This window comes from Schistocerca nitens, chromosome 8, assembly GCF_023898315.1.
Source record: "Schistocerca nitens isolate TAMUIC-IGC-003100 chromosome 8, iqSchNite1.1, whole genome shotgun sequence".
In the NCBI taxonomy this organism is placed as follows: domain Eukaryota; kingdom Metazoa; phylum Arthropoda; class Insecta; order Orthoptera; family Acrididae; genus Schistocerca; species Schistocerca nitens.
This window is the reverse complement of record NC_064621.1, coordinates 22,143,601-22,169,422: the sequence shown is the minus strand read 5'-3', so window position 1 is coordinate 22,169,422 and position 25,822 is coordinate 22,143,601. Positions and strand designations below refer to the sequence as shown.

General features: G+C 40.1%; 1 protein-coding gene across 1 annotated transcript in view; it reads left to right on the top strand.

Moving 5' to 3' along the window:
- The window catches only part of LOC126198519 (fibrillin-2-like), a 732,236-nt gene that overhangs the window by 691,574 nt on the left and 14,840 nt on the right, over positions 1–25,822 (top strand). The window contains exon 53 of the mRNA XM_049934905.1: positions 14,538–14,696. Coding sequence (XP_049790862.1) covers positions 14,538–14,696 — 159 coding nt within the window. The remainder of the gene's footprint in view (positions 1–14,537; positions 14,697–25,822) is intronic.

The window sequence follows — 25,822 nt, the reverse complement described above, 5'->3', positions numbered from 1 at the left end:
GCCCCACTTACAGGTTTACAGAGTACACGTTAAAATTACTGTCTGAAAATTTCAAAGTACAAGGAGACAGAACCATTAAAAACACTACACAGCTGATGCAACAAATTAAAGATGTAAAAATCCCAGGCACAGCAACACACATCTCATTTGATATAGAAAGCACGTATTCCAACATACCAGTATCAGAAACAATAGAAATCATATATAAGAACCTGAAAACTTATAGTCAAATCTCCGATGAACAGATTAAGGAAATACGCACATTAATATTGTGAAATGAGTTATTCATCTCATAACTTACACAATTTCAGAACATATGTCTGATGTACAGGAGACACGTCAAGGTTACAATCTGCTTACATAAAATTTTGTCACAATTACAATAATACTTTGTGGAGCATTTACTTACTTGCATTTTGTTAAACTTACAGTGTTTACATCTACTACAACTATCATAAATTTTTATTCCATTTTAGGGATCCAGCTCAAAGTATCACTTCGTCCTTCATGAGATCTTCCACAGAGTAGTAGCATCATTCAATTAGAAAATCCTGTAACTTGCTTTTTAAAATATTTATCTTCATATTCATTATGCCACACCCTTTTATTGCGTTGTGAATTTTCATGGCTGTATACTGCAGAGTCCCTCCCCCCTTCTCCCCATGAACCATGGACCTTGCCATTGGTGGGGAGGCTTGCGTGCCTCAGTGATACAGATAGCCGTACCATAGATACAACCACAACGGAGGGGTTTCTGCTGAGAGACCAGACGAACGTGTCGTTCCTGAAGAGGGGCAGCAACCTTTTCAGTAGTTGCAGGGGCAACAGTCTGGATGATTGTCTGATCTGGCCTTGTAACACTAACCAAAATGGCCTTGCTGTGCTGGTACTGCAAACAGCTGAAAACAAGGGGAAACTACAGCCGTAATTTTTCCCGAGGGCATGCAGCTTTACTGTATGGTTAAATGATGATTGCGTCCTCTTGGGTAAAATAATCCGAAGGTAAAATAGTCCCCCATCCGGATCTCCGGGTGGGGACTACTCAGGAGGATGTTGTTACCAGGAGAAAGAAAACTGGCGTTCTACGGATCGGAGTGTGGAATGTCAGATCCCTTAATCGGACAGGTAGGTTAGAAAATTTAAAAATGGAAATGGATACGTTAAAGTTAGATACAGTGGGAATTAGTGAAGTTCAGTGGCAGGAGGAACAAGGCTCCTGGTCAGGTGACTACAGGGTTATAAACACAAAATCAAATAGGAGTAATGCAGGAGTAGGTTTAATAATGAATAGGAAAATAGGAGTGTGGGTAAGCTACTACAAACAGCATAGTGAATGCATTATTGTGGCCAAGATAGATACGAAGTCCACGCCTACCACAGTAGTGCAAGTTTATATGCAAATTAGCTCCGCAGATAACAAAGAGATTGATGAAATGTATGATGAGATAAAAGAAATTATTCAGATAGTGAAGGGAGACAAAAATTTAATAGTCATGGGTGACTGGAACTCGATAGTAGGAAAAGGAAGTGAAGGAAACATAGTAGGTGAATATGGAATGGGATTAAGGAATGAAAGAGGAAGCCGCCTGGTAGAATTTTGCACAGAGCATAAGTTAATCATAGCTAACACTTGGTTCAAGAATCATAAAAGAAGGCTGTATACATGGAAGAAGCCTGGAGATACTGGAAGGTCTCAGATAGATTATATAATGGTAAGACAGAGATTCAGGAACCAGGTTTTAGATTGTAAGGCATTTCCAGGGGCAGTTGTGGACTCTGACCACAATCTATTAGTTATGAACTGTAGAGTAAAACTGAAGAAACTGCAAAAAGGTGGGAATTTGAGGAGATGGGACCTGGATAAACTGAAAGAACCAGAGGTTGTAGAGAGTTTCAGGGAGAGCATAAGGGAACAATTGACAGGAATGGGGGAAAGAAATACAGTAGAAGAAGAATGGGTAGCTCTGAGGGATGAAGTAGTGAAGGCAGCAGAGGATCAAGTAGGTAAAAAGACGAGGGCTAGTAGAAATCCTTGGGTAACAGAAGAAATATTGAATTTAAATGATGAAAGGAGAAAATATAAAAATGCAGTAAACGAAGCAGGCAAAAAGGAATACAAACGTCTCAAAAATGAGATCGACAGAAAGTGCAAAATGGCTAAGCAGGGATAGCTAGAGCAGAGGTTCCCAACAAAATTTTCTCGAGGACCCCCTCATTGAGCATGCTTGGTACCTTGTCATATCACAGTGTCAAGTACCTAAAAAAGCCAAATTAAGAGTCTTTTTATACGTCTTCTATTTTTGGTACTTAGAAAAAACATTGACATATTCATTATTGAAAAAATATTGAGCTTAAAACTTTTTCAATTTAACCATCATTGATATTGTTAAATTTTTGATTATTGCTCAAAATATTTGTCTTCAAATCTGGGTGTTTAGTATAACAAACTCCTTAAAAAAATAAAAACTGAGTATGAACTGAAAATGACCGGAAAAAATTGAAACTGAGTGTATTGGTCTTTCAAGTGTACTACACTTGAGATTGCGTTGAATAGACATGTGTGAATAATAAGAAAACACTAATTTTATACAAGTTATTATTTATTTGATAAAATTCAGTTACAACAGGGTACTCCATCAGTATACAGTTAGTTTTAATTTTCAATTCTTAATGAGATGAGTTGAATGTGACCTTTGAGTTCATTATTTCTGAAATATTATGTCCCAAACTTGAAACTTTCACTCTGAAATCCGACCACATGTCAAGCCGATTCCTATATTTGTTTTTCATGAAACACATGGAATAAAATGCTTGGTCACACCGATATGTGGTTGCAAATGGAAGGATCTTTTTCATTGCCTTATCTCCAAGTTTCTTGTAGTCCTTGCGTGCTGATGGCCAAAAGTCTGTAATTTTATCACCGATGAAAATGTTTATCATCGTACCACAGCTGGACAGATCCACAAGGTGAGCTTACTCTTCTTCAATGAGGCCTAGGATTTTGTCTATTTCTTCAGAACTGAAGGGATTTCGAATCCATCTGTCATCAGGGTCAGGTTCAGGGAAATACTTTCTAAAAGTGGTGGCTAGGCTGCATAGATGCTCGGCTACATTGATCTTGATCTGGTCAGGCAAACTCTCCTCTGATGCCTCCAAGAATTGTTTTAAAGTAGAAACGTTAGTTAGTCACTAATTTTCTATTCTTGACACCTCATTCTGACACTTTTTGACCATAGCACACTACTCTTATCCTCAACTTTGAACATGTCTACATTTTTTCCTTGTAAACTCAAGTGTTCAAACACATCAGCTAAGTACGCATCAGAGCAAAGCCAAGAGAAGTTAGTGAGAAAATCTGCGTACTTTGTGTCAAGAAGGAAGTCAGGAACCTCGTCTCTAAGTTCAAAAAATCTTGACAAGATCCTACCTCGAGAAAGCCATCTTACATCCGTATGAATAAGAAGTTGCTCATGCTCACTGCCAATCGCTTTACTCTCTAGGAAGATGCTAGACGCAGAAGCTAGTGTCCGCTTAATCTCTGCTCATGCAGGAAGCGGCCAAAACAAAAAATCTGTTATCATACGAAATATATTTAATATATTTTTTATTCTAATAGCATCTTGCGGACCCCCCTGGCATAGCTCATGGGCCCCTGGCGGTCCGCGGGCCACCTGTTGGGAACCACTGGGCTGGAGGACAAATGTAAGGATGTAGAGGCACATGTCACTAGGGGTAAGATAGATACTGCCTACAGGAAAATTAAAGAGACCTTTCACTTGCATGAATATCTAGAGCTTTGATGGAAACCCAATTATAAGCTAAGAAGGGAAAGCAGAAAGGTGGAAGGATTATATAGAGGGTCTATACAACGGCGATGTTCTCGAGGACAATATTATAGAAATGGAAGAGAATGTAGATGAAGAGGAAATAATAGATATGATACTGCGTAAAGAGTTTGACAGAGCCCTGAAAGACCTAAGTGGAAACAAGGCCCCAGGAGTAGACAACATTCCATTAGAACTACTGACAGCCTTGGGAGAGCCAGGCCTAACAAAACTCTACCATTTAATGAGCAAGATGTATGAGATGGGCGAAATACCCTCAGACTTCAAGAAGAATATAATAATTCCAATCCCAAAGAAAGCAGGTGTTGACAGATGTGAAAATTACCGAACTATCTGTTTAATAACCCCCGGCTGCAAAATACTAACACGAATTCTTTACAGACGAATGGAAAAACTGGTACAAGCCGACCTTGGGGAAGATCAGTTTGGATTCCGTAGAAATGTTGGAAATTGTGAGGCAATACTGACCCTATGACTTATCTTAGAAAATAGATTAAGGAAAGGCAAACCTACGTTTCTAGCATTTGTAGACTTAGAGAAAGCTTTTGATAATGTTGACTGGAGTACTCTCTTGCAAATTCTGAAGGTGGCAGGGGTAAAATACAGGGAGCAAAAGGCTATTTACAATTTGTACAGAAACCAAATGGCAGTTACAAGAGTCGAGGGGCACAAAAGGGAAGCAGTGGTTGGGAAGGGAGTGAGACAGGGTTGTAGCCTATCCACGATGTTATTCAATCTGTATATTGAGCAAGCAGTAAGGGAAACAAAAGAAAAATTTGTTGTAGGAATTAAAATCCATGAAGAAGAAATAAAACCTTTGAGGTTCGCCGATGACATTGTAATTCTGTCAGAGACAGCAAAGGACCTGGAAGAGCAGTTGAATGGAATGGTCAGTCTCTTGAAAGGAGGATATAAGATGAACATCAACAAAAGCAAAATGAGTATAATGGAATGCAGTCGAATTAATTCGGGTGATGTTGCGGAAATTGGGTGATGTTGCGGGAATTAGATTAGGAAATGAGATGCTTAAAATAGTAAATGAGTTTTGCTATTTGGGGAGCAAAATAACTGATGATGGTCGAAGTAGAGAGGATATAAAATATAGACTGGCAATGGCAAGGAAAGCATTTCTGAAGAAAAGAAATTTGTTAACATCGAGTATAGATTTAAGTGTCAGGAAGTCGTTTCTGAAAGTATTTGTATGGAGTGTAGCCATGTATGGAAGTGAAATGTGGATGATAAATAGTTTAGACAAGAAGAGAATGTGGTGCTACAGAAGATTGCTGAATATTAGATGGGTAGCTCACATAACTAATGAGGAGGTATTGAATAGAATTGGAGAGAAGAGAAATTTGTGGCACAACTTGCCTAGGAGAAGGGATCGGTTGGTGGGGCATATTCTGAGGCATCAAGGGATCATCAATTTAGTGTTGGAGGGCAGCGTGGAGGGTAAAAATCGTAGAGGGAGACCAAGAGATGAATACACTAAACAGATTCAGAAGGATGTAGGTTGCAGTAGGAACTGGGAGATGAAGAAGCTTGCACAGAATAGAGTAGCATGGAGAGCTGCATCAAACCAGTCTTAGGACTGAAGACCACAACAACAACAACATACTGCAGAGTCTGAGCACATAGTTTTAAGCGATGAGAGGTGAGCGTAAAGTTCTCTATAAGTCTTGCGTCATATGAGTGTTCAAAATGATTTTTTTTTTTTTTAATAGATCAGCTCTGCTGCGTAGGAAAAGAACCACCTCAAAGAAGTATAAAGAGGGGACAGTTAATATTTTTAGGTCTTTGAATAATGGTTGACATCATGCCCTCGGCTGTGCAGAGCACATGTTGCGAATGATTCTTTTCGGCAACTTTAAAATTCGTGTAACATTTCCCAAGTTTCCCCAAAAAATGATTGCATATTGAATAACCAATTCAAAGTAGCTATAATTTGCAATTTTCCTGGTGGCCCATATCAGTGGCACAGGTTAAATTTTCCATTTTAAAAGCGAGGCTGTTTAATTTATTTTCTAGATCTTCTATATGAGAATTCCCACTCAAAGTTCTGTCTAAGTTTATTCCCAGGAAGCTGACTGAGTCAAGTTCTTCCATTTTTTGATTGTTGTGCGTGACACAGATTTCTTCAGTTTTTGTATGTTTGGTTTTTAAACTCATCATGTAGGTTTTGAAATGGTTAGCCATAAGCCTTTTTGACTGAACCACATTTCCAGGTTACTTAACATATTCATGACACACTGTGGTATATTGTCAGAATGTTCATTTTCAATCAGGGCAGAAGAATCATCTGCAAACAAAGTTAAATGAGTATTTGTATTGAGAGGCAAGTCATTTACACAGAACAGGAATAAAATGGGTTCAAGGATTGAGCTTTGAGGAACTCCTTGTGACACAGTTTTCCACTCAGAGATGTGATTACTACCCTTTGTTTCCTCTCAAAGAGATATGATTCAAACCATTTCAAAGCAACATCCCTTATTCCATACCCGTTGAGTTTGAAAAGCATTAGGGCATGGTTTACAGAGTCGAATGCTTTTGTGAGATCACAGAATGTTCATGCGATCTTAGCTTTCCTATCTAGTGATGAAGTAATTTTTTCAATAAACTCATTTATCGCATCTACTGTGTTTTTGCCTTGTTGTAAGCCAAATTGGTTATGTGAGATGATATCATTCTGTGTGATGGAGCTTTGTATTTGTAAAGCAGCAATTTTTTCAAATATTTTTGATACGACAGGGTGTATAGAATGGCGTGATAATTTCCTATATCATATTTTGAACCTTTTTTAAACAACGGTTTTACTTACGCGTATTTCAAGAGATCAGGAAGAAGCCTCCTTCAAAGGATTTGTGTATTATGAGAGAAAGAGAGAGGATGAGCTATTATGTTGTAAACTTTTTTAATTATTTTGGTGGGTATCCCATCCCAGCCAGCAGAGTTTTTGTCTTTTAAGGAGAGTATAACATTTTCAATAAATTTTGCTGAGACCATGTTGAATTTTTTGAGACATTCACTGGTATTGCCTTTTAACCCAAAGCCATCTACTTTCTGCTCATAATTTGCTATGTCTAAATTAGATTTTGCTACATTTATGAAGCACTCAGATATTTGAGCTGGATTTACAACTGATTTTTCCTTAAGTTTGATTTCTAAAATGTCTTGTTTATGATTTCAGACACCTAATTCAGACTTAACTACATACCATACTGCCCTTGTTTGATTTTTCTGCTCTAGAATGAATTTCTTATTTGCCATTTGTTTTGAAGCTTTCACAACTTTTTAAAAAATAGTTTTATAATTTCTAACACATTTTACAAAATCAGGATCTTTGTTGTACTTCAGTTTATTGTGTAGCTTCCTTTTCCTCTCACTTGATATTTTTATTCCTGGTGTGATCCACCTCATCTTACTTGATGTTTTGTTGCAATATGATCTTGGTGGGAAAGCTTCAATAAATACTTCAAGAAAACTGTTTAAGAAAGTACTAATGTTTTCATTTGTTGAATCACCATCCTCAAAACACCACTTAACTTTACTTAGTTTCTCATAGAATATTTCAATAGTTGTTTTATCGATATATGTTTTTCTTATATTATGGTTATCAGATTTTGGCAGTGAGACAAATAAGGCTGAGTGATCAGAAAGTCCTATGTCTAGACAGAATTTATGTACATTATCAAAGTAGTAATTTGTTACAATGTTGTCAATGCATGTTGTTGAATGAATACATTCTATGGTGAACTCCGAAAAATTTAGTTTAAAACCAGACTTTTTAATTGAATCAATAAACGATGTTGATTCTTTATTGTCATTTGCAGTGCTTATATTAAAATCTGCTGCTATTACAATTTTTGTCTTCTTTTCTTTCTTTAGTTTATCTAGCAAGCACTGGAATTTAGAGAGGAATGTCGTGACTAAAGCCCTTTCTGGAATTCTATAAATTGAAATGATCAGCATGTTAGGATTGTGCAGCAACCTCTGTGAGATTTTTTTTCCCTGCAGTAGCTGCTTGCAACATTGAAGTTTTCAATTTATTTAAAATATTTATTGTATTAGAGCCAAGGCAGTGTTCATTTAAGCAAATAATTTTTATGTTTTTACATTCTGAGAGAAGAATTTTAACTCATCGAGTTTGTAGCTTAGGCTGCTGGAAGATTTAGAACTTAAGCCATTTATATTCCAGTGAATCAAATAAGAACTTTTGCTTGTTGTAATGGTATTAAGCAAACATTTCCGTAGACACTCTTTAGCAGATTTCTTTTCAACTAACAGACATTTTTTCTTTTACATCCCCTCCATTAAATATTAGTTTCCCTTAGTTTTAATGATTTTACAAACATCCATAAACATTTTGCTGAAGGTCATCGATCCTAGTCTGTTTGGATGCAGTCCATCTTTGGCTAGACATTCCTTGCCCAAAAACTTATTTGAGTTTATAAATATAGCAACTAGTCTGTCACAACACTCATTAATTCTGCAATTGATTCGATTGATGTAACTGTCACCAAACTCCTGTTTATGACTCCACTATCCTGGAAGCAGGGTAAATTTTTCTGGCTGATCGCATTATAATTTTTGATTCGTTAATAATTTCCTCTTCGCTGTATCCTCGGAGGGAATTTGTCCCAACATGGATGAAAATGGTTTTGTAATTTTTGTTCTCTTCTTTTTCGATGTTTTCTCTTGAATTTGTAATATTTTTGAAATAGTTACTGAGTTGATGGGACCTAATTCCTGGGCGGACTTCGACTTCACAGATTGGCACTATGACATTTTTCAACATGGAATCACCAGTTATGAGAAATTCATTTTTAGCTACACTTCTAATACTATGATATCTTTTGTTCTCGAACTTTCCACTTGTCCATTTATATGTAGTATTCATGCCCACTGAGTCTGCATTTTGTTTTAATTCATGTGACGTGAAACGCTCGTCTTCCAGGGAGCTCGTATTTGTATCTCTCCGTAAATGGCGTAGTTCCTTGTTTGCATCAATCATTTTTTGGGAGCTGTTTGGGTCACAGTTTTCTTCATGAATAAGATTCACATATTCATTTCTAGGCGTCAATACTTCTGATTGTCGTTTTATTGCTTCACAGGACACCTCATTACCGTTTTTTGAAACAAGGTTTGTATCACTCTGCACCCGCAGATTTTCATCGTTTCTGGTGATGTAGTCGCCGCAGTCACAGTCTTTTTGGCCTGAAGTTCGCTGTTTTCATTTTGTAATGCTAACAAGTCGTCCTTGAGGGATTCAATTTCTTTCTGCAGCACTTGAATAACAGTTTCTTTTGCAGTCACTTCACTTTGGAGATCAGCCTTTTCTTCACTTAAACTGGTCCATAAACAATCCTGGCATCACTTCAAGAAATCATCATTTATGAATTTTAGGTTCACTTTTGCACACTTTTCATGTAGCCAGAAGTGACACTTCACACACAGAGTTCCTTTTACAACACATTTTTTACATTCCTTGTACTCTGCACTGCTAAACGTTTGCTTTTGTGAGAGAGCTGTACTATTACTGACTTATCAGCGCCATGTTTCCTCATCATAACAGCTCATCATAAAGCTCATAACAGAAAAAAATTACTTTCGATTCAATAATGAATTTTATTTACAAGAAGATGGATTACCAATGGGGTCCCCAGTTTCAGGAGACTTAGCAAATATTTTTGTAAACCACATTGAACATATCATTTTCACAGAAATAGTAGCAAAAGAATACCACATATTATATTGGTTCAGGTACATGGATGACAAATACAAAACAATAAGCATAGATTTGAAGTTTGCCATAAACCCACAGCCATGGACATTATCATTCCCCAATCCTCGAACCACCAACACTCACAAAAACAAGCAGCACTTCGACACATGCTCCATAGACTCAACACAGTGCAACTTACCAAAGAAAGCTACCAAGAAGAACTGGACATAATAATGCAGGTAGCACAAAATAATGGCTACAATAACAACATAGTCACAAAGTTAAACAATAAAATTAAAAGTAAAATAAAAGCAGAAAGCACCAAACCACAGCCAACAACACAACAGAACACTACACAAACACGCAGTCCCATAACAACTACACAGGATAATTAGAAAAAGATGAAAGAAAACACAAGATGGTACACAATGACATACAAACACAAACTCATCCATAAAATCACCAACATTTTCAAAAGACAAGGAATAAACAGACAATTCTGTACAAAAATACACCCCAAAACTGACAAAAAACAGATATATACCAGAAAACAGGTATATATCAACTACAGTGTAACACTTTTGAAGGAAGGTACATAGGACAAACAGGTAGAACATTTGCTGTCAGATACAAAGAACACATGAGAGCCTGGAAATATGGAACAAACCACTCCACATTTGCAGGACACCTAAGAGTACATGACCAGAAACCACTAGAGAGGATTACATGTAAATAATCAGAATCAACAATAAAAAACGCCTCCTAACCCTGCAAGAAAATTACCATGTACAGAAAACCAAAGCAGAAAGGAAAACCCTTTTCAATGATGAAGTATACACATCAAGCAATTAATTATTTACACTAATAGATAAAATAATAGAATAACGTTCCAAAAGAGGATTAATATAACAATACCATCCAACATCTATACACTCACTTATCTATGAAGCCCTCCACATTAACCCCCCATGAACCATGGACCTTGCCGTTGGTGGGGAGGCTTGCGTGCCTCAGCGATACAGATGGCCGTGCCGTAGGTGCAACCACAATGGAGGGTATCTGTTGAGAGGCCAGACAAACATGTGGTTCCTGAAGAGGGGCAGCAGCCTTTTCAGTAGTTGCAGGGGCAACAGTCAGGCTGATTGACTGAACTGGCCTTGTAACACTAACCAAAACGGCCTTGCTGTGCTGGTACTGCGAACGGCTGAAAGCAAAGGGGAAATTACAGCCATAATTTTTTTCCGAGGGTATGCACCTTTACTGTATGGTTAAATGATGATGGCGTCCTCTTGGGTAAAATATTCCAGAGGTAAAATAGTCCCCCATTCAGATCTCCGGGCGCGGACTACTCAAGAGGACGTCGTTATGAGGAGAAAGAAAACTGGCGTTCTACGGATCGGAGCATGGAATGTCAGATCCCTTAATCGGGCAGGTAGGTTAGAAAATTTAAAAATGGAAATGGACATGTTAAAGTTAGATATAGTGGGAATTAGTGAAGTTCGGTGGCAGGAGGAACAAGACTTTTGGTCAGGTGAATACAGGGTTATAAATACAAAATCAAATAGAGGTAATGCAGGAGTAGGTTTAATAATGAATAGGAAAATAGGAGTGTGGGTAAGCTACTACAAACAGCATAGTGAATGCACTATTGTGGCTAAGATAGACACGAAGCCCATGCCTACTACAGTAGTACAGGTTTATATGCCAACTAGCTCTGCAGAGGATGAAGAAATTGATGAAATGTATGATGAGATAAAAGAAATTATTCAGGTAGTGAAGGGAGACGAAAATTTAATAGTCATGGGTGCGTGGAATTCGAGAGTAGGAAAAGGCAGAGAAGGAAACATAGTAGGTGAATATGGATTTGGGCTAAGAAATGAAAGAGGAAGCCGCCTGGTAGAATTTTGCACAGAGCACAACTTAATCATAGCTAACACTTGGTTCAAGAATCATAAATGAAGCTTGTATACATGGAAGAAGCCTGGGGATATTAGTAGGTATCAGATAGATTATATAATGGTAAGACAGAGATTTAGGAACCAGGTTTTAAATTGTAAGACATTTCCAGGTGCAGATGTGGACTCTGACCACAATCTATTGGTTATGAACTGTAGATTAAAACTGAAGAAACTGCAAAAAGGTGGGAATTTAAGGAGATGGGACCTCGATAAACTGACTAAACCAGAGGTTGTACAGAGTTTCAGGGAGAACATAAGGGAACAATTGACAGGAATGGGGGAAATAAATACAGTAGAAGAAGAATGGGTAGCTCTGAGGGATGAAGTATTGAAGGCAGCAGAGGATCAAGTGGGTAAAAAGACAAGGGCTAGTAGAAATCCTTGGCTAACAGAAGAAATATTGAATTTAATTGATGAAAGGAGAAAATATAAAAATGCAGTAAATGAAACAGGCAAAAAGGAATACAAACGTCTCAAAAATGAGATTGACAGGACGTGCAAAATGGCTAAGCAGGGATGGCTAGAGGACAAATATAAGGATGTAGAGGCTTATCTCACTAGGGGCAGGATAGATACTGCCTACAGGAAAATTAAAGAGACCTTTGGAGAAAAGAGAGCCACTTGTATGAATATCAAGAGCTCAGATGGAAACCCAGTTCTAAGCAAAGAAGGGAAAGCAGAAAGGTGGAAGCAGTATATAGAGGGTCTATACAAGGACAATGTACTTGAGGACAATATTATGGAAATGGGAGAGGATGTAGATGAAGATGAAATGGGAGATATGATACTGCGTGAAGAGTTTGACAGAGCACTGAAAGACTTGAATCGAAACAAGGCCCCGGGAGTAGACAACATCCCATTAGAACTACTGACGGCCTTGGGAGAGCAAGATGTATGAGACAGGCAAAATACCCTCAGACTTCAAGAAGAATATAATAGTTCCAATCCCAAAGAAAGCAGGTGTTGACAGATGTGAAAATTATTGAACTATTTATTAGTTTAATAAGTCACAGCTGCAAAATACTAATGCGAATTCTTTTCAGACGAATGGAAAAACTGGTAGAAGCCAACCTCGGGGAAGATCAGTTCGGATTCCGTAGAAATGTTGGAACATATGAGGCAATACTGACCTTACTACTTATCTTAGATGAAAGAGGAAGGAAAGGCCAACCTACATTTCTAGCATTTGTAGACTTAGAGAAAGCTTTTGACAATGTTGACTGGAATACTCTCTTTCAAATTCTGAACGTGGCAGAAGTAAAATACAGGGAGCGAAAGGCTATTTACAATTTGTACAGAACCAGATGGCAGTTATAAGGGTCGAGGGGCACAAAAGGGAAGCAGTGGTTGGGAAGGGAGTGAGACAGGGTTGTAGCCTATCCCCGATGTTATTCAATCTGTATATTGAGCAAGCAGTAAAGGAAACAAAAGAAAAATTTGGTTTAAGTATTAAAATCCATGGAGAAGAAATAAAAACTTTGAGGTTTGCCAATGACATTGTAATTCTGTCAAAGACAGCGAAGGACTTGGAAGAGCAGTTGAACGGAATGGACATTGTCTTGAAAGGAGGATATAAGATGAACGTCAACAAAAGCAAAACGAGGATAATAGAACGTAGTCGAATTAAGTCGGGTGATGCTGAGGCATTAGATTAGGAAATGAGACACTTAAAGTAGTAAAGGAGTTTTGCTATTTGGGGAGCAAAATAACTGATGATGGTCGAAGTAGGAAGGATATAAAATGTAGACAGGCAATGGCAAGGAACGGGTTTCTGAAGAAGAGAAATTTGTTTGAACAATTTGTTCTGCATAAGTAGAGCCCTTAGTACCATCACCGCTTCTAGTGGGAATATGCTCTTTATACCTGAGACCCATAGCTCGTCCCGTCTGCCCAATTGTTAATATCGAGTTCCTTCATGCTGAGGTTAAGGGCTTAAAACTGGATGTTTTGGAAGAAATGCAGGTCTTTAAGCATCTGCAACACACTAAAGACAATATCCTTAATGACCAACTCCTACTAAGAAACAGAAAATTTTTTGAAGGTTTCGCACCTTTAATTTGTTCTTCATACTTGTAAATCTGATGATCTGGGGATTTTCACATGCGTGCGCCGATTGGCGAGCGCCGTTGGTCAAGCTGTTCATCTTCATTCTTTTTATCCTCATTTTCCTTTTATGATGAAGGTGATTTTAGCCCGTTGAACACCTCATGTTTTATCCCTATATCTTTATTACCACAACGTCTTTAGATAACGTCCCCTCAGACCCCCCCTGCCCCAGGCTAACTACTGACTTTAGGTATAGCTTTTAAGAGTTCCTCCTGTTGTATAGGTAGCTTCATATATGTTTCTTTCCTAGCATAAGCAACTGTGTGCGGTTATTTTTAGGTTTCATCTCCCATTTAGCTTGTCACTTATTCTATCCATTCCATTCTTTTATATACATTGATCCACGGTTGGGAATATATGGGCTATTTAGCCCCGACCCTTGTATAAACTTTCTCGTATTTGTATGCGCATGCGCATTCAAGTAACTTCCCTTGTCTTGCGCATGTGCATAGGTAGTGGGTCGGGCTTGTAAGTGAGCGACCATTTGTAGCTGCAGTTTATGGCAGGTCATAGCCCATCGAACATAGGCCGGTGTGAGGTGGAGCGTACACCATTAAGTTAAGTAGTGGTTTTGACTTTGTTCATATGTACTGTTTATGTTTTACTTTTATTTTTCGTTTATAAATGTATAGCTAAGGTGTTCTTTTAATCATTGACAAAGTCTTCTTAGGCACTTGCGTGTTTTATTGTTGTTCTGAAGAAGGTGTAGTTATCTATGCTGAAACCTAGGTTATCACTAGGTGCTTTTTTCGCAATCGAGGCGGGTTTTTATTTTTTTAATATATTGACCAACGATTGCTGACGCGCTGCAATGTTGAAGGTTCTCAAATTATAGTAGTTGTTTGTTTCAACTACATAATTTGGTTTCATCAGCTCATTTCAATAAATTTGCAAAATTTAATTTCACAGGTAAATGGGAAAGGGAGGCACAAACGGTTGGCTGGTGGTAAGAAGCAGCATTTGTCCCAACTTCTTAATAGGAATGTGACATTCACGAGTGATGGTCTTCAGCAAGATTTAGTACCATACAGAAGAAGTAACCGTCTGAGGCAGCATGCCCTGCACCGGGTAATTTTATTTCAATTATTTTAATTTTCAATTTTTTTTATATTCTTATTTCAGTGTGCCATAAGACTGTTACCACCAAATCCGTATACTTTATTTATATGTGGAGCTTTGATTACTGTTCTTATGGTCCAGCACCTTCAGTTTATAGCTTTTGTCATCCACTTTTTTTTCTGTGCTTATTTTACTGTTATTTCAGCTCTTTTGTAGAAAACATTCACATACAAAACATGCATTGAGGTTCACAAATTGTGGGAAATGTTCTGTTCAAAATATTTACACTTTAAATATTTGCCTCAATAAGATTTAATTTGATGACCTTAAAATATCTTTCTTTTATCCTTCCATGTACTTACTGTGTAATGTTAATGTGATAGTTAAGTGAGAACTCATTTTTATCATAGTATCCTAGGAGTCTTTCTAGATATTCAATATGATCCCTATCTCATCTACAAACAACTCAGTTTGTAGATGAGATTCTCCTGCACCATCACTGACCTTTTGAATGTATGGTAAGAAGAATTACTCCCATATTTGCACAATATCACCCCAGACATGAACATTTAGCCACGTCGACCACTGTGGTGTTGAATACGCCAATTCTTATCTCACAGCTGCTCTAAACCACTTGTGTCTCAACACTGTGAACTACCTAGGACTAAGACCCATTTTATGCAAACACATAACAGCTCCTTCTTCAATATTGTGGTATGCACAACTCATAAAATGTAAGACATTTGTGTTATGTTACTTCTCCAGTGCAACTCTGTACTGCACATTGTATCTGGGCATGATCACTAAGCCACTCTCTGTTTGTATGGGGGGGGGGGGGGGGGGGGGGGAACCTCTGTCACCCATTTGTGGAATATGCTGCTCAGCACAACATAGTTATTCCCCCAGCGTATATTATTTTAACTCTATATTCATTTCTTTATCTGTACATGTAACTCAGTAGCAACCATTGTTTCTTTTTTTGTAGTTATGTGTCACTCAGCAGTTAATGTTAAAGGCAAGTGGTAGTTTGTCCTACTCAATAGTAGTTTATTTCTCATTGTTGTATTAATTTAAATTGAAGGTAGACAAGGGCATGGCACCTCCAGTAGAACCATACCTAGTACAGCACTGTAGTGTTCAGATCAACCTTCAAGTTGATTACAGCTTTAATCTTTTTTAGAATGTAACAGAGATGCTTTGCATGAAAAGTGTTAACTAATCACAGATATGAGATTAAAAAACTACATGCCGGATCTGAACTCAAACTCTTATCATGACCTTTTGTGGGTTATGCTATTACCAACTAAGCTATCCAGGTATGATTTAAAACAGTGAATACCCAGGTGCAGAATGAGAGGTTCATATTGGAAACTACCACAGATTTTATTGACCAGCCTGCTCGGTAATTCTAATAATATCCTTTATTATAGTGAGGTCACGACTAGAGCACTTCATATGCGTGGCAGAACAATGTGAGCAGCACTCACTGCCCTTCACTCACTTCACCCACATTGCGTGTGAGGCTGGCAATTTCCACCCTCAGTTGCCACAGCACACTCTCACTGATTGGCGTGTACTCACTGAGTGCCCCTACCACGTGGCTAAGGAAACATAGATTTATACAGCATCATCACCATGTAGCAGCACTAGTGGGCTCAACAAATGTTGGAACGCATTTTGAATTATAATTTCTTTTTAGCTGCTGATTTTCCATTATTTCAATGGGTATGCTGTAAACCTGTGAATCACCAGAAGTGATTGAGTACGATGCTATAACAAAAATTGATGTGATAGTACAGTAGTACATTGCATTGATTAGCTGTGCAAATGTAAATTTCCGTGATAATTTCTGGTGAAATAATGCACACATTCTGTCTGCTGCTAAAAACGAACTGACATTGAGCCATATTTTGCACACAACAAAGGAAAAAGATTTGTGTTGAGGAGCATGACAACAGATTATAATTGTCAACTTTGTTTATAATTAACAAAAAGAAACTTCAATCCAGTTACAATATAGGCTCTTGCGTGTAAATTAAGCAAATGAACTTACAGGACTCATTACTGTTGGTAATATTAACTGCTATAAACAGAAAGAGGAAAGGAGTGCAAGTTCTAGTGGTAAGCAGAGATGGACATTTCCCAGATAAATTATATCTGGATAATTATTTGAATAATTAGGTCATCCAAACAAATTTATTTATGAATAAATTATTTGTAACTCAACAAGTAACACAGAATGCCACTGTGTTTTCTTTGTTTACTTCCTGTACCAAATTCTGTGAATGTTAATTCTCTTGGCTCTGTGCAGTTTCTGTTTGATAAATAACTTATTAATGGACTACACATAAATGAGCTTCAGTGGCTCAGTAGGTTAAGTTCTAGATAACTGCTGAAGTCGTAGCTCAGTGCCTTCTTTCAGGGGCCTGCCACCATCTGTAATAAAAAATTGAGTGAAATTGGCCGGCCAAAGTGGCCGAGCGGTTGTAGGTGCTACAGTCTGGAACCGTGCGACCACTGCGGTCGCAGGTTCGAATCGTGCCTCGGGCATGGATGTGTGTGATGTTCTTAGGTTAGTTAGGTTTAAGTAGTTCTAAGTTCTACGGGACTGATGACCTCAGAAGTTAAGTCCCATAGTGCTCAGAGCCATTTGAACCATTTGAGTGAAATTTTCATCAATAGATGTTGAAAAGACTTTGTGCACAGAACTAATCGTCCTGAAGGAGAAAGATGATGTAGAAATAGAGAAAAAGAAGGGGGAGAAGAAAAAAATATTTTGCATTCAGTCCCCCACCAATTCTACTGTTTTTTCTGTACTCGTCACTTCTTTCAACCCTGACAATGAGAAAAATGCCAAGTCAAGCTGCACCGTGTTTTAAGATACATGTTGAACTCTAGATCCCTTTCTAACTGGCAGTGTAAATCATTTGAGAAGTGACAGGAAGTAAGGGCATACCACAATGCATAGGAAAGCACTGCAGTGTGCAAACCGACCTTTGGGTTGAGCGCAGTTTTACTTCCAACACCCCTCCCCCGCCCCCTCTCCCCTGCCTGTATGTGGAAGTGCTCTATACATAAGTAGCCAAAAATGAGAATGCAGTCAACAGAAGCTCTTAATCTGCAGCACTTTTCTCCATTATTCCATGATTGCTTACACTATAGGACATGGACATCTTATTGACATAATTATGTAGTGCTTAGATGAACTTAGAACTCAGTTACTAGTAACCAACATCAATAGACTTTAAATCTCAGAAACTCCTAAGCATTTGTGGAATTCTGCTGGACATCCAAAGCGATCCAGAAGTGTTTTAGGATAAGAATATGGAATAATTTTTCAGTCCAACATGTGTTTATCCTGCTGCGTAGAGCTTTGAGATTAAAAAAAAAGTCAAGAGATAATTGAAAGACGTTATTCACCGTTCTGCACCAACAGAAATTACAGCAACAATGTCTTACCCACAATTTAAAAACAATTAGTTCATCTTTACTTCTGTCCATGACCAAGTGATGTGTACGTCAAGCTACAGACATATAGTTGTCAAATGAATGTCGAAGAAATCAGACCGCGAGTTATGAATGATGTTAAGACAAAAAAAAAAAAAAAAGCTTCATTTTGAATGTGATTTGGTAAATGAAGCTAACATGGAATCAAAATAAATTATTTGTGAAAAACTACAGCAGAGTTGACGTATTCTCAATTTTTGCTGAAGAAGATTGTGAGTTGAAAGTCATTTATTGTTATCATGAAATAAAGATTAATTCAGGAGAGAAAATGCACCGATATCCACCATGCATGTATTTTCTATAATGTCAGAAACGCAAATTTTCGAAAATTATATAAGGTTTTTGATGATTGATATTAGGAAAAGGATAGATTGCTGCTCATAATTGGGATGACACATTGAGTTTCAGCAAGACACAACAGAAAACTGTTACTCATTTAGTTTTCTGCAAGAGCCTTCTTCACAAAAGAAAGCACAGACACATTCATGCAAGCAAACACATGTCACGCACACATGGCTGCTATCTCTGGCCCCTCTGGCCAGAATGCAATGGTGTCATGTAGAATGCAAGCAGTAGTCTGGATTGTGGCAAGAAGGGTGGAGGGATAGCAGAGTACAGGTGAGTCAGATAGGAGTCAGCGTTACCTAGCAGAGTGTGCAAGGGACTAGATGGTAGCTGGACCAGGCTGTCTGGAGCAGCTTTGGGAGGCTGTGGAGGAGTGAGGGGGAGGGGTTAATGGGAAGCAGAAAAGGAGACAGGCAGAGAAGAGGAAAAAGATATGTGGGTAGACTGGCAGAGAGCGTCACATAATGAGGGGGAGGGGACACGAATTGGCAGGAGCTGTAGGACAAACGGGGTATAAACTGTTGGGTGGAGGGTGTGTGAACAGTACCTTACCCAAGTTGAGGGTGAGATACTTTCAGGTGTGGAAAATGTGTTGCAAGGGTAAATCTCATCTGTGTAGTTCAGAAAATCTGGTTGTGGAGGGAAGGATTCAGATGGCCTGAGTTGTGAAGCAGCCATTGAAATTAAGGACGTTGTTTTCAGCTGCATGTTGTGCCACAGTGTGGTCCACTTTGCTCTTGGCCACAGTTTGGCTGTGGCCATTCATGCTGGTGAACAGCTGGTTGGTAGTCGTAGCAATAAAAAAATATGTCCAGTGATTGTAGCATTTCCAGCAAAATACTAAAAGCTTGTTCTCAACAGATAAGTAAGATTCTCAGCCACCTGTGTAATAGCTCTCTGGAACAGTGTATTTTCCCTGATAGACTGAAATATGCTACTGTTATACCTTTGCATAAAAAGGGGGATAGATCTGATGTCAACAATTACCATCCAATCTCCCTTCTAACAGCTTTATCCAAAATTTTTGAGAAAGTGATGTATTCTAGAGTAGCTTCACATATCTGTAAAAATGAAGTACTAACAAAATGTCAGTTTGGTTTCTAGAAAGGTTTTTCAACAGAAAATGCCATATATGCTTTCACCAATCAAATTTTGAATGATCTGAATAACCGAACACCACCCATTGGGATTTTTTGTGATCTCTCATAGGCTTTTGATTGTGTAAATCATGAAATTCTGCTAGACAAGCTCAAGTATTGTGGCATGAGTGGGACTGTGCACAAATGGTTTAATTCGTACCTAACTGGAAGAGCGTAGAAAGTTGAAATAAGCAGTGCTCATAATATGCAAAGATTAGCACATTCCTCAAACTGGGGAACTATTAAGAATGGCGTTCCACAAGGGTCAGTCTTGGGTCCTTTGTTGTTCTTAATATATATTAATGACTTGCCATTCTATATTCATGAAGAGGCAAAGTTAGTTCTCTTTGCTGATGATACAAGTATAGTAATCACACCTGACAAACTCGAATTAACTGATGAAATTGTCAATACTGTCTTTCAGAAAATTACTAAGTGGTTCCTTGTAAATGGACTCTCACTGAATTTTGATAAAACACAGTACATACAGTTCCGTACAGTGAATGGTATGACACCATTAATAAATATAGACCTTAATCAGAAGCATATAGCTAAGGTAGAATATTCCAAATTTTTAGGTGAGTCCATTGATGAGAGATTAAATTGGAAGAAACACATTGATGATCTGCTGAAACGTTTGAGTTCAGCTACTTATGCAATAAGGGTCATTGCAAATTTTGGTGATAAACATCTTAGTAAATTAGCTTACTACGCCTATTTTTACTCATTGCTTTCATATGGCATCATATTTTGGGGTAATTCATCACTGAGGAATAAAGTATTTATTGCACAAAAACGTGTAATCAGAATAATAGCTGGAGTCCACCCAAGATCATCCTGCAGACATTTATTTAAGGATCTAGGGATATTCACAGTAGCTTCTCAGTATATATACGTTATTAACAACCAAGCCCAATTCAAAAGTAATAGCAGTGTGCATAACTACAATACTAGGAGAAAGGATGATCTTCACTATTCAAGATTAAATCTAACTTTGGCACAGAAAGTGTTTAATTATACTGGCACTAATGTCTTTGGTCACTTACCAAATAGTATCAAAAGTCTGACAGATAACCAACAAGTATTTAAGAAGAAACTAAAAGAATTTCTGAATGACAACTCCTTCTACTCCATAGAGGAATTTTTAGATATAAATTAAGAAAAAAAAAAAGAAATAAAACAAACAAACAAAATTATTTAAAAAAATATAAAAAACACAAAAAATAAAAAGTTGTTATATTAACTTAAGTATGTTGTTAAATTAACTTAATTATGTCATGTATTGGAAAATTTGACTCGTTCCACATCATTACGAAATATCGTATTCATGATCCGTGGAACTAGTATTAATCTAATCTAATCTAAACGTTTTATATGGCATGGCTGCTTTAACAGATTATCCTGGCTTCTGATGGGGTAGAATAAGCCTGTGACAGGACTAAAATAGGAAGTGCTGGCTGGGTGGATTGGGCAGTTCTTGTATCTGGGTGTTCCACAGGGATGTGATCCTTGGAGGCATATAGTATGGGAAATCAGTTTATGGACTAGGTCTGGGACATAGCACCTGTCTGTGAAGGGCTTTGTGAGACCTTCAGCATATTGGGAGTAGTGCAGGGGTGGACTAGGGTGTTGTGGAGGTTGGGTGGCTGATGGAACACCACGTTAGGAGGGGTGGAAATAATCTCGTTTAGGATGTCCCTCATTTCAGGGCACGATGATAGATAATCAAAGTCCCAGTGAAGTATGTGGTTCAGTTGTTCTAGGCCAGCATGGTAGTGGGTGATAAAGACAGTGCCTCTGTGTACCTGGTTCTTAGGAGTGGTGGTAGGTTTGGAGGCATATAGTATGGGAAATCAGTTTATGGACTAGGTCTGTGAAGGGCTTTGCGAGACCTTCAGCATACTGGGCAAGGAAGTTATTGTCACTGCAGCTGTGCCGTCTGCAGGTGACCGGGCTGTAGGGGAGGAATTTTTTGGTGGGGTAGAGATCACTGCTGTCAAAATGCAAGTACTGCTTGACAGGTTTCTGTGGACAGAGGTGTGGGTGGAGCCATCAGAGGGAAGGATATCAGCATCTAGGAGGCTGCCACGCTGGCTTGACAGAAGCAGATGGGAGAGGTGTTGAGGGTGTGAGGAAATGAAGAGAAGATATCCTGGCCCTATGTCCATCATGAAGATATCATGAATGAACCTGAACTAGACCAGGGGTTTGGGGTTTTGGGAGGCTAGGAAGGTTTTCAGTAGATCACTTATAAACAGGATGGCATAGCAGGGTACCATGTGTGTGCCCATAGTTGTGCTGCAGATTTGTTTCTTTCTATCCTTCTCATGATATTGTTGATATTCCTACCTGGACTTTCGATTCCATCAAGTTTCTGATAAGATGTTTGACAGAAAGACTTTTTCTTGAAACTAATTTAAAAGCAACAAAAAATACATTCGTGTAATAAATATCAAATATTGGAGAAATAAATGTCGTTGGATTTCAGATTTATGTACTGTTTGGAACACTTTTTGTTAACACATGAGAATAATATATTCACAAATCCCATATAATAATTTTTATCTCCATTCATTGTTCGTCATTTGAATAAATTTTACCCAGCTCTGGTGGTAAGCAAAGAGCATAGTGTGTATGCACACTGCATGCACAGCATGTATGTAAATCAATACAAATGCATGATGTCCACGTGACCATGAATGATTCACAGTCTGTGTGCCAGTGAATTTGCATTGCATGACATCTATATGGCCAAGTTAAAACTTGTACATGGCCATGCAGATGGCACAGCAGGTGCTCCCTTGGTTGTTATTAGGCGAAGCAGCATCGGTAATCTTTGGTAGTGGCTGCCAAAGTATGTGAAATGTGTTATAACCTTTAATCACTAATAAATTGTGTGGATATACAAACGTAGAACAATAGCGGGTTACATGCTACCTATTCCGAATCTGTCATTAGACTGCCATGCCGTGACATGCGGCCGGCGCTGTTCATAACTAGGTGGCGCTCCCGCGCTCAGCCGAGTTGCGGAGCGCCTCTATCGCCGTGTTCGCGTACTGACGTAGGGGCACTTTTAAATATCGTGGCACTGTCACAACACTTTTCCCCCCTTGAAAAAAAAAAAACACACACTTCCTTGGAGACACGGACAGGGCAGAGACATCCATGGCCTCTTGGGAGGCCCCGAGAAGATCCCGCGGAGAAACACCAGAGTATGGACGAAAATGTCCAGGACGGAAGCTTGTGCGTGGAACGTGCCTCCTGGACGAGATGACGGGTGACAACTCCGGAGCAGCATCCATAGGTGGCGTGGAACTGGGGGTGTGCTCCAGCGAGATGGGTCCCGGAGAAGGCGGCGTCGCGACTGGGGCCGGTTCCGGCGTACTCGGAAGCGGTAGCGACGTCGGCTGCAGCAACACATACGGGAGATCGGCAGCAGTGAGAGGACTGGCTGCTCGGGCTGGTGTAGGCGAAGGAAGGGGCGGTGGCACCGGCGTGGCCACCACTCGTGGGTGCATCTGGTCGTAATGGCGAACAACCGTGCCGTCGTCTGTACGTATTTCACAAAGCCGGCGGCAGCGAAGAGCCTTGACCACCCCTGGAATCCATTTAGGGCGAGATCATACCCTCGTGCCCACACGTCGGTGCCCACCGAGTATTTTCTCGCACTAGGGGACACAGTACAAGGCCTGACAGGGTGAAGCAGGTGCAGTAGAGTGCGCGGTTGGCGGCCATGCAAGAGTTCAGCAGGGCTGCGATCACCCTGAGGCGTGAAGTGGTAAGAACTCAGAAATTGCAACAGAGCGTCATCTGTGGAAAAATCACTAAGGAATTTTTTCATCTGGCTTTTGAAAGTGCGGACAAGGCGCTCGACCTCCCCATTCGATTGCGGATGGAAGGGCGGTGCTGTAACATGATGAATCCCGTGTCCAGTACAAAAGTCACGGAAGGCCTGCGAAGAGAACTGAGGGCCATTGTCCATGACGATCGTGGATGGAACACCTTCTAGCGCAAAGATTTTGGACAAAGCCAGCGTCGTCGCCGCAGTGGTGGGCGACGGACACCGAACAACAAACGGAAACTTCAAGAAGGCGTCAATCAACAGTAGCCGATAAGTGCCGAGGAAAGGGCCGGCAAAGTCAGCGTGCACCCGTTCCCATGGCTGCGCCGGATCAGGCCACGGAGAGGGCATTGTACGAGTTGCAGCCAGTTGTTGAGCACACTGACCACACGCAGCAACCATGTGGGCGATGTCCGAATCAATACCGGGCCAATAAATGTGCCTGCGGGCCAGGGGCTTAGTCCGAGAAATACCCCAATGGCCTTCATGCAACAGTTTGAGAACATCTTTGTGAAGAGAAGCTGGCACCACGACCCGTGGAGAGGAGCCATCCGTGGCCAGAAGCACAACACCCTCACGAACAGACAGACGAAGGCGCAAGGCATGGTAGTTGCAAAGGGGATCCGATGCCCAGCCCTTGGTCCTGTCCGGCCAACCCCGTTGAATAAAACGGATCACCTGATGCAGGACCGGGTCCCGCGCAGTAGCCGATGTGACCTGCGAACCTGTAAGTGGAAAACCCTCGACCGCATGACGTTCTTCCTCATCAATGTGGAAACAGAGTAGTTCATCGCGATCGAAAACCGGGTCGGGGCCCATCGGCAAATGCAACAACGCATCAGCGTTGGCGTGCTGGGCCATGGGGCGATAGTGTATCTCGTAGTGAAAATGAGACAAGAAAAGGCCCAACGTTGCAGGCGGTGAGCTGCCTTATCTGGAAGCGACGCCGATGGGCTGAACAGAGAGACCCTGCGGCTTGTGGTTGGTGATGAGGTGAAACTTAGAACCATACAAAAAAAACGCTGAACTTTTTTAGAGCATAAATGATAGCGAGCGCCTCCTTTTCGATTTGAGAGTAACGCCGTTGCGCATCGTTGAGGGTCTTGGAAGCATAGTCGTTCTGACCCATCCTCATACCGATGGGCAAGAACAGCCCCTAGGCCATACTGTGACGCGTCAGTCGCCAGAACCAAGTGCTGACCCGGACGGAATGTGGCAAGACAAGGCACCGACTGCAAATGAGCCTTCAGGCGGACAAAAGCCTGCTCACACTCATCGGACCAACAGAAAGGTACATTTTTGCATAACAGCTGATGCAGAGGATGAGCTACCACCATCGCGGATGGAATGAATTTGTGATTATAAGCAATCTTGCCTAGAAACGCCGGAAGTTCTTTGACCATAGACGGCCGGGGTAGAGCGGTAATGGCCGCAACATGCTGACGTAGAGGGCGTATACCCTCACGGGTCAAGTGGAAACCAAGATACACAATGGAGGGTTGGAAGAACTGTGACTTGTCCAGATTGCACTTCAACCCAGCCAAATGCAGAACTCGAAACAGTGAACGCAAATTGCGAAGGTGCTCCTCAGTGGAGGCCCCCGTGACGACAATGTCATCCAGGTAGTTGATGCAGCCAGGAACGGAAGCCGTGAGCTGTTCGAAAAACCACTGAAAAATGGCCAGCGCGCTAGCGACGCCAAATGGTAACCACTGGTACTGATTACAACCCACAAGGAGTGTTGATGACGAGAAATTCCTTGGAAGACGCATCCAACGGCAACTGATGGTACGCCTCCGATAAGTCAAGTTTGGAAAAGAACTGGCCCCCAGCGAGCTTGGTAAATAACTCCTCAGGATGGGGAAGAGGATAAGTGTCAATGAGGCTCTGAGCGTTGACAGTGGCTTTAAAATCACCACACAATCGCAGACTCCCGTTTGGTTTAGAAACCACCACGATTGGCGATGCCCATTCACTGGAGGTAACAGGAAGGAGAATCCCTGAAGCTGTTAACCTGTCTATCTCAGCCTTGACAGGTGCACGCAATGCCATCGGAATAGTGCGTGCCCAGAAAAACTTAGGGCGAGCCGTAGGTTTAAGAGTAATGTGGGCTTCAAAATCCTTGGCATGACCCAGACCAGCAGAGAACACAGACGAGAATTCCGAACACAATACATCCAGCTGTTGATACGGAATATCCTCAGATATGAGGTGCACATCATCATCAATGGAGAACCCGAACAACTGGAAAGCATCATAACCGAACAGGTTTTCAGTGCCCGCATGATCCACCACATAAAACG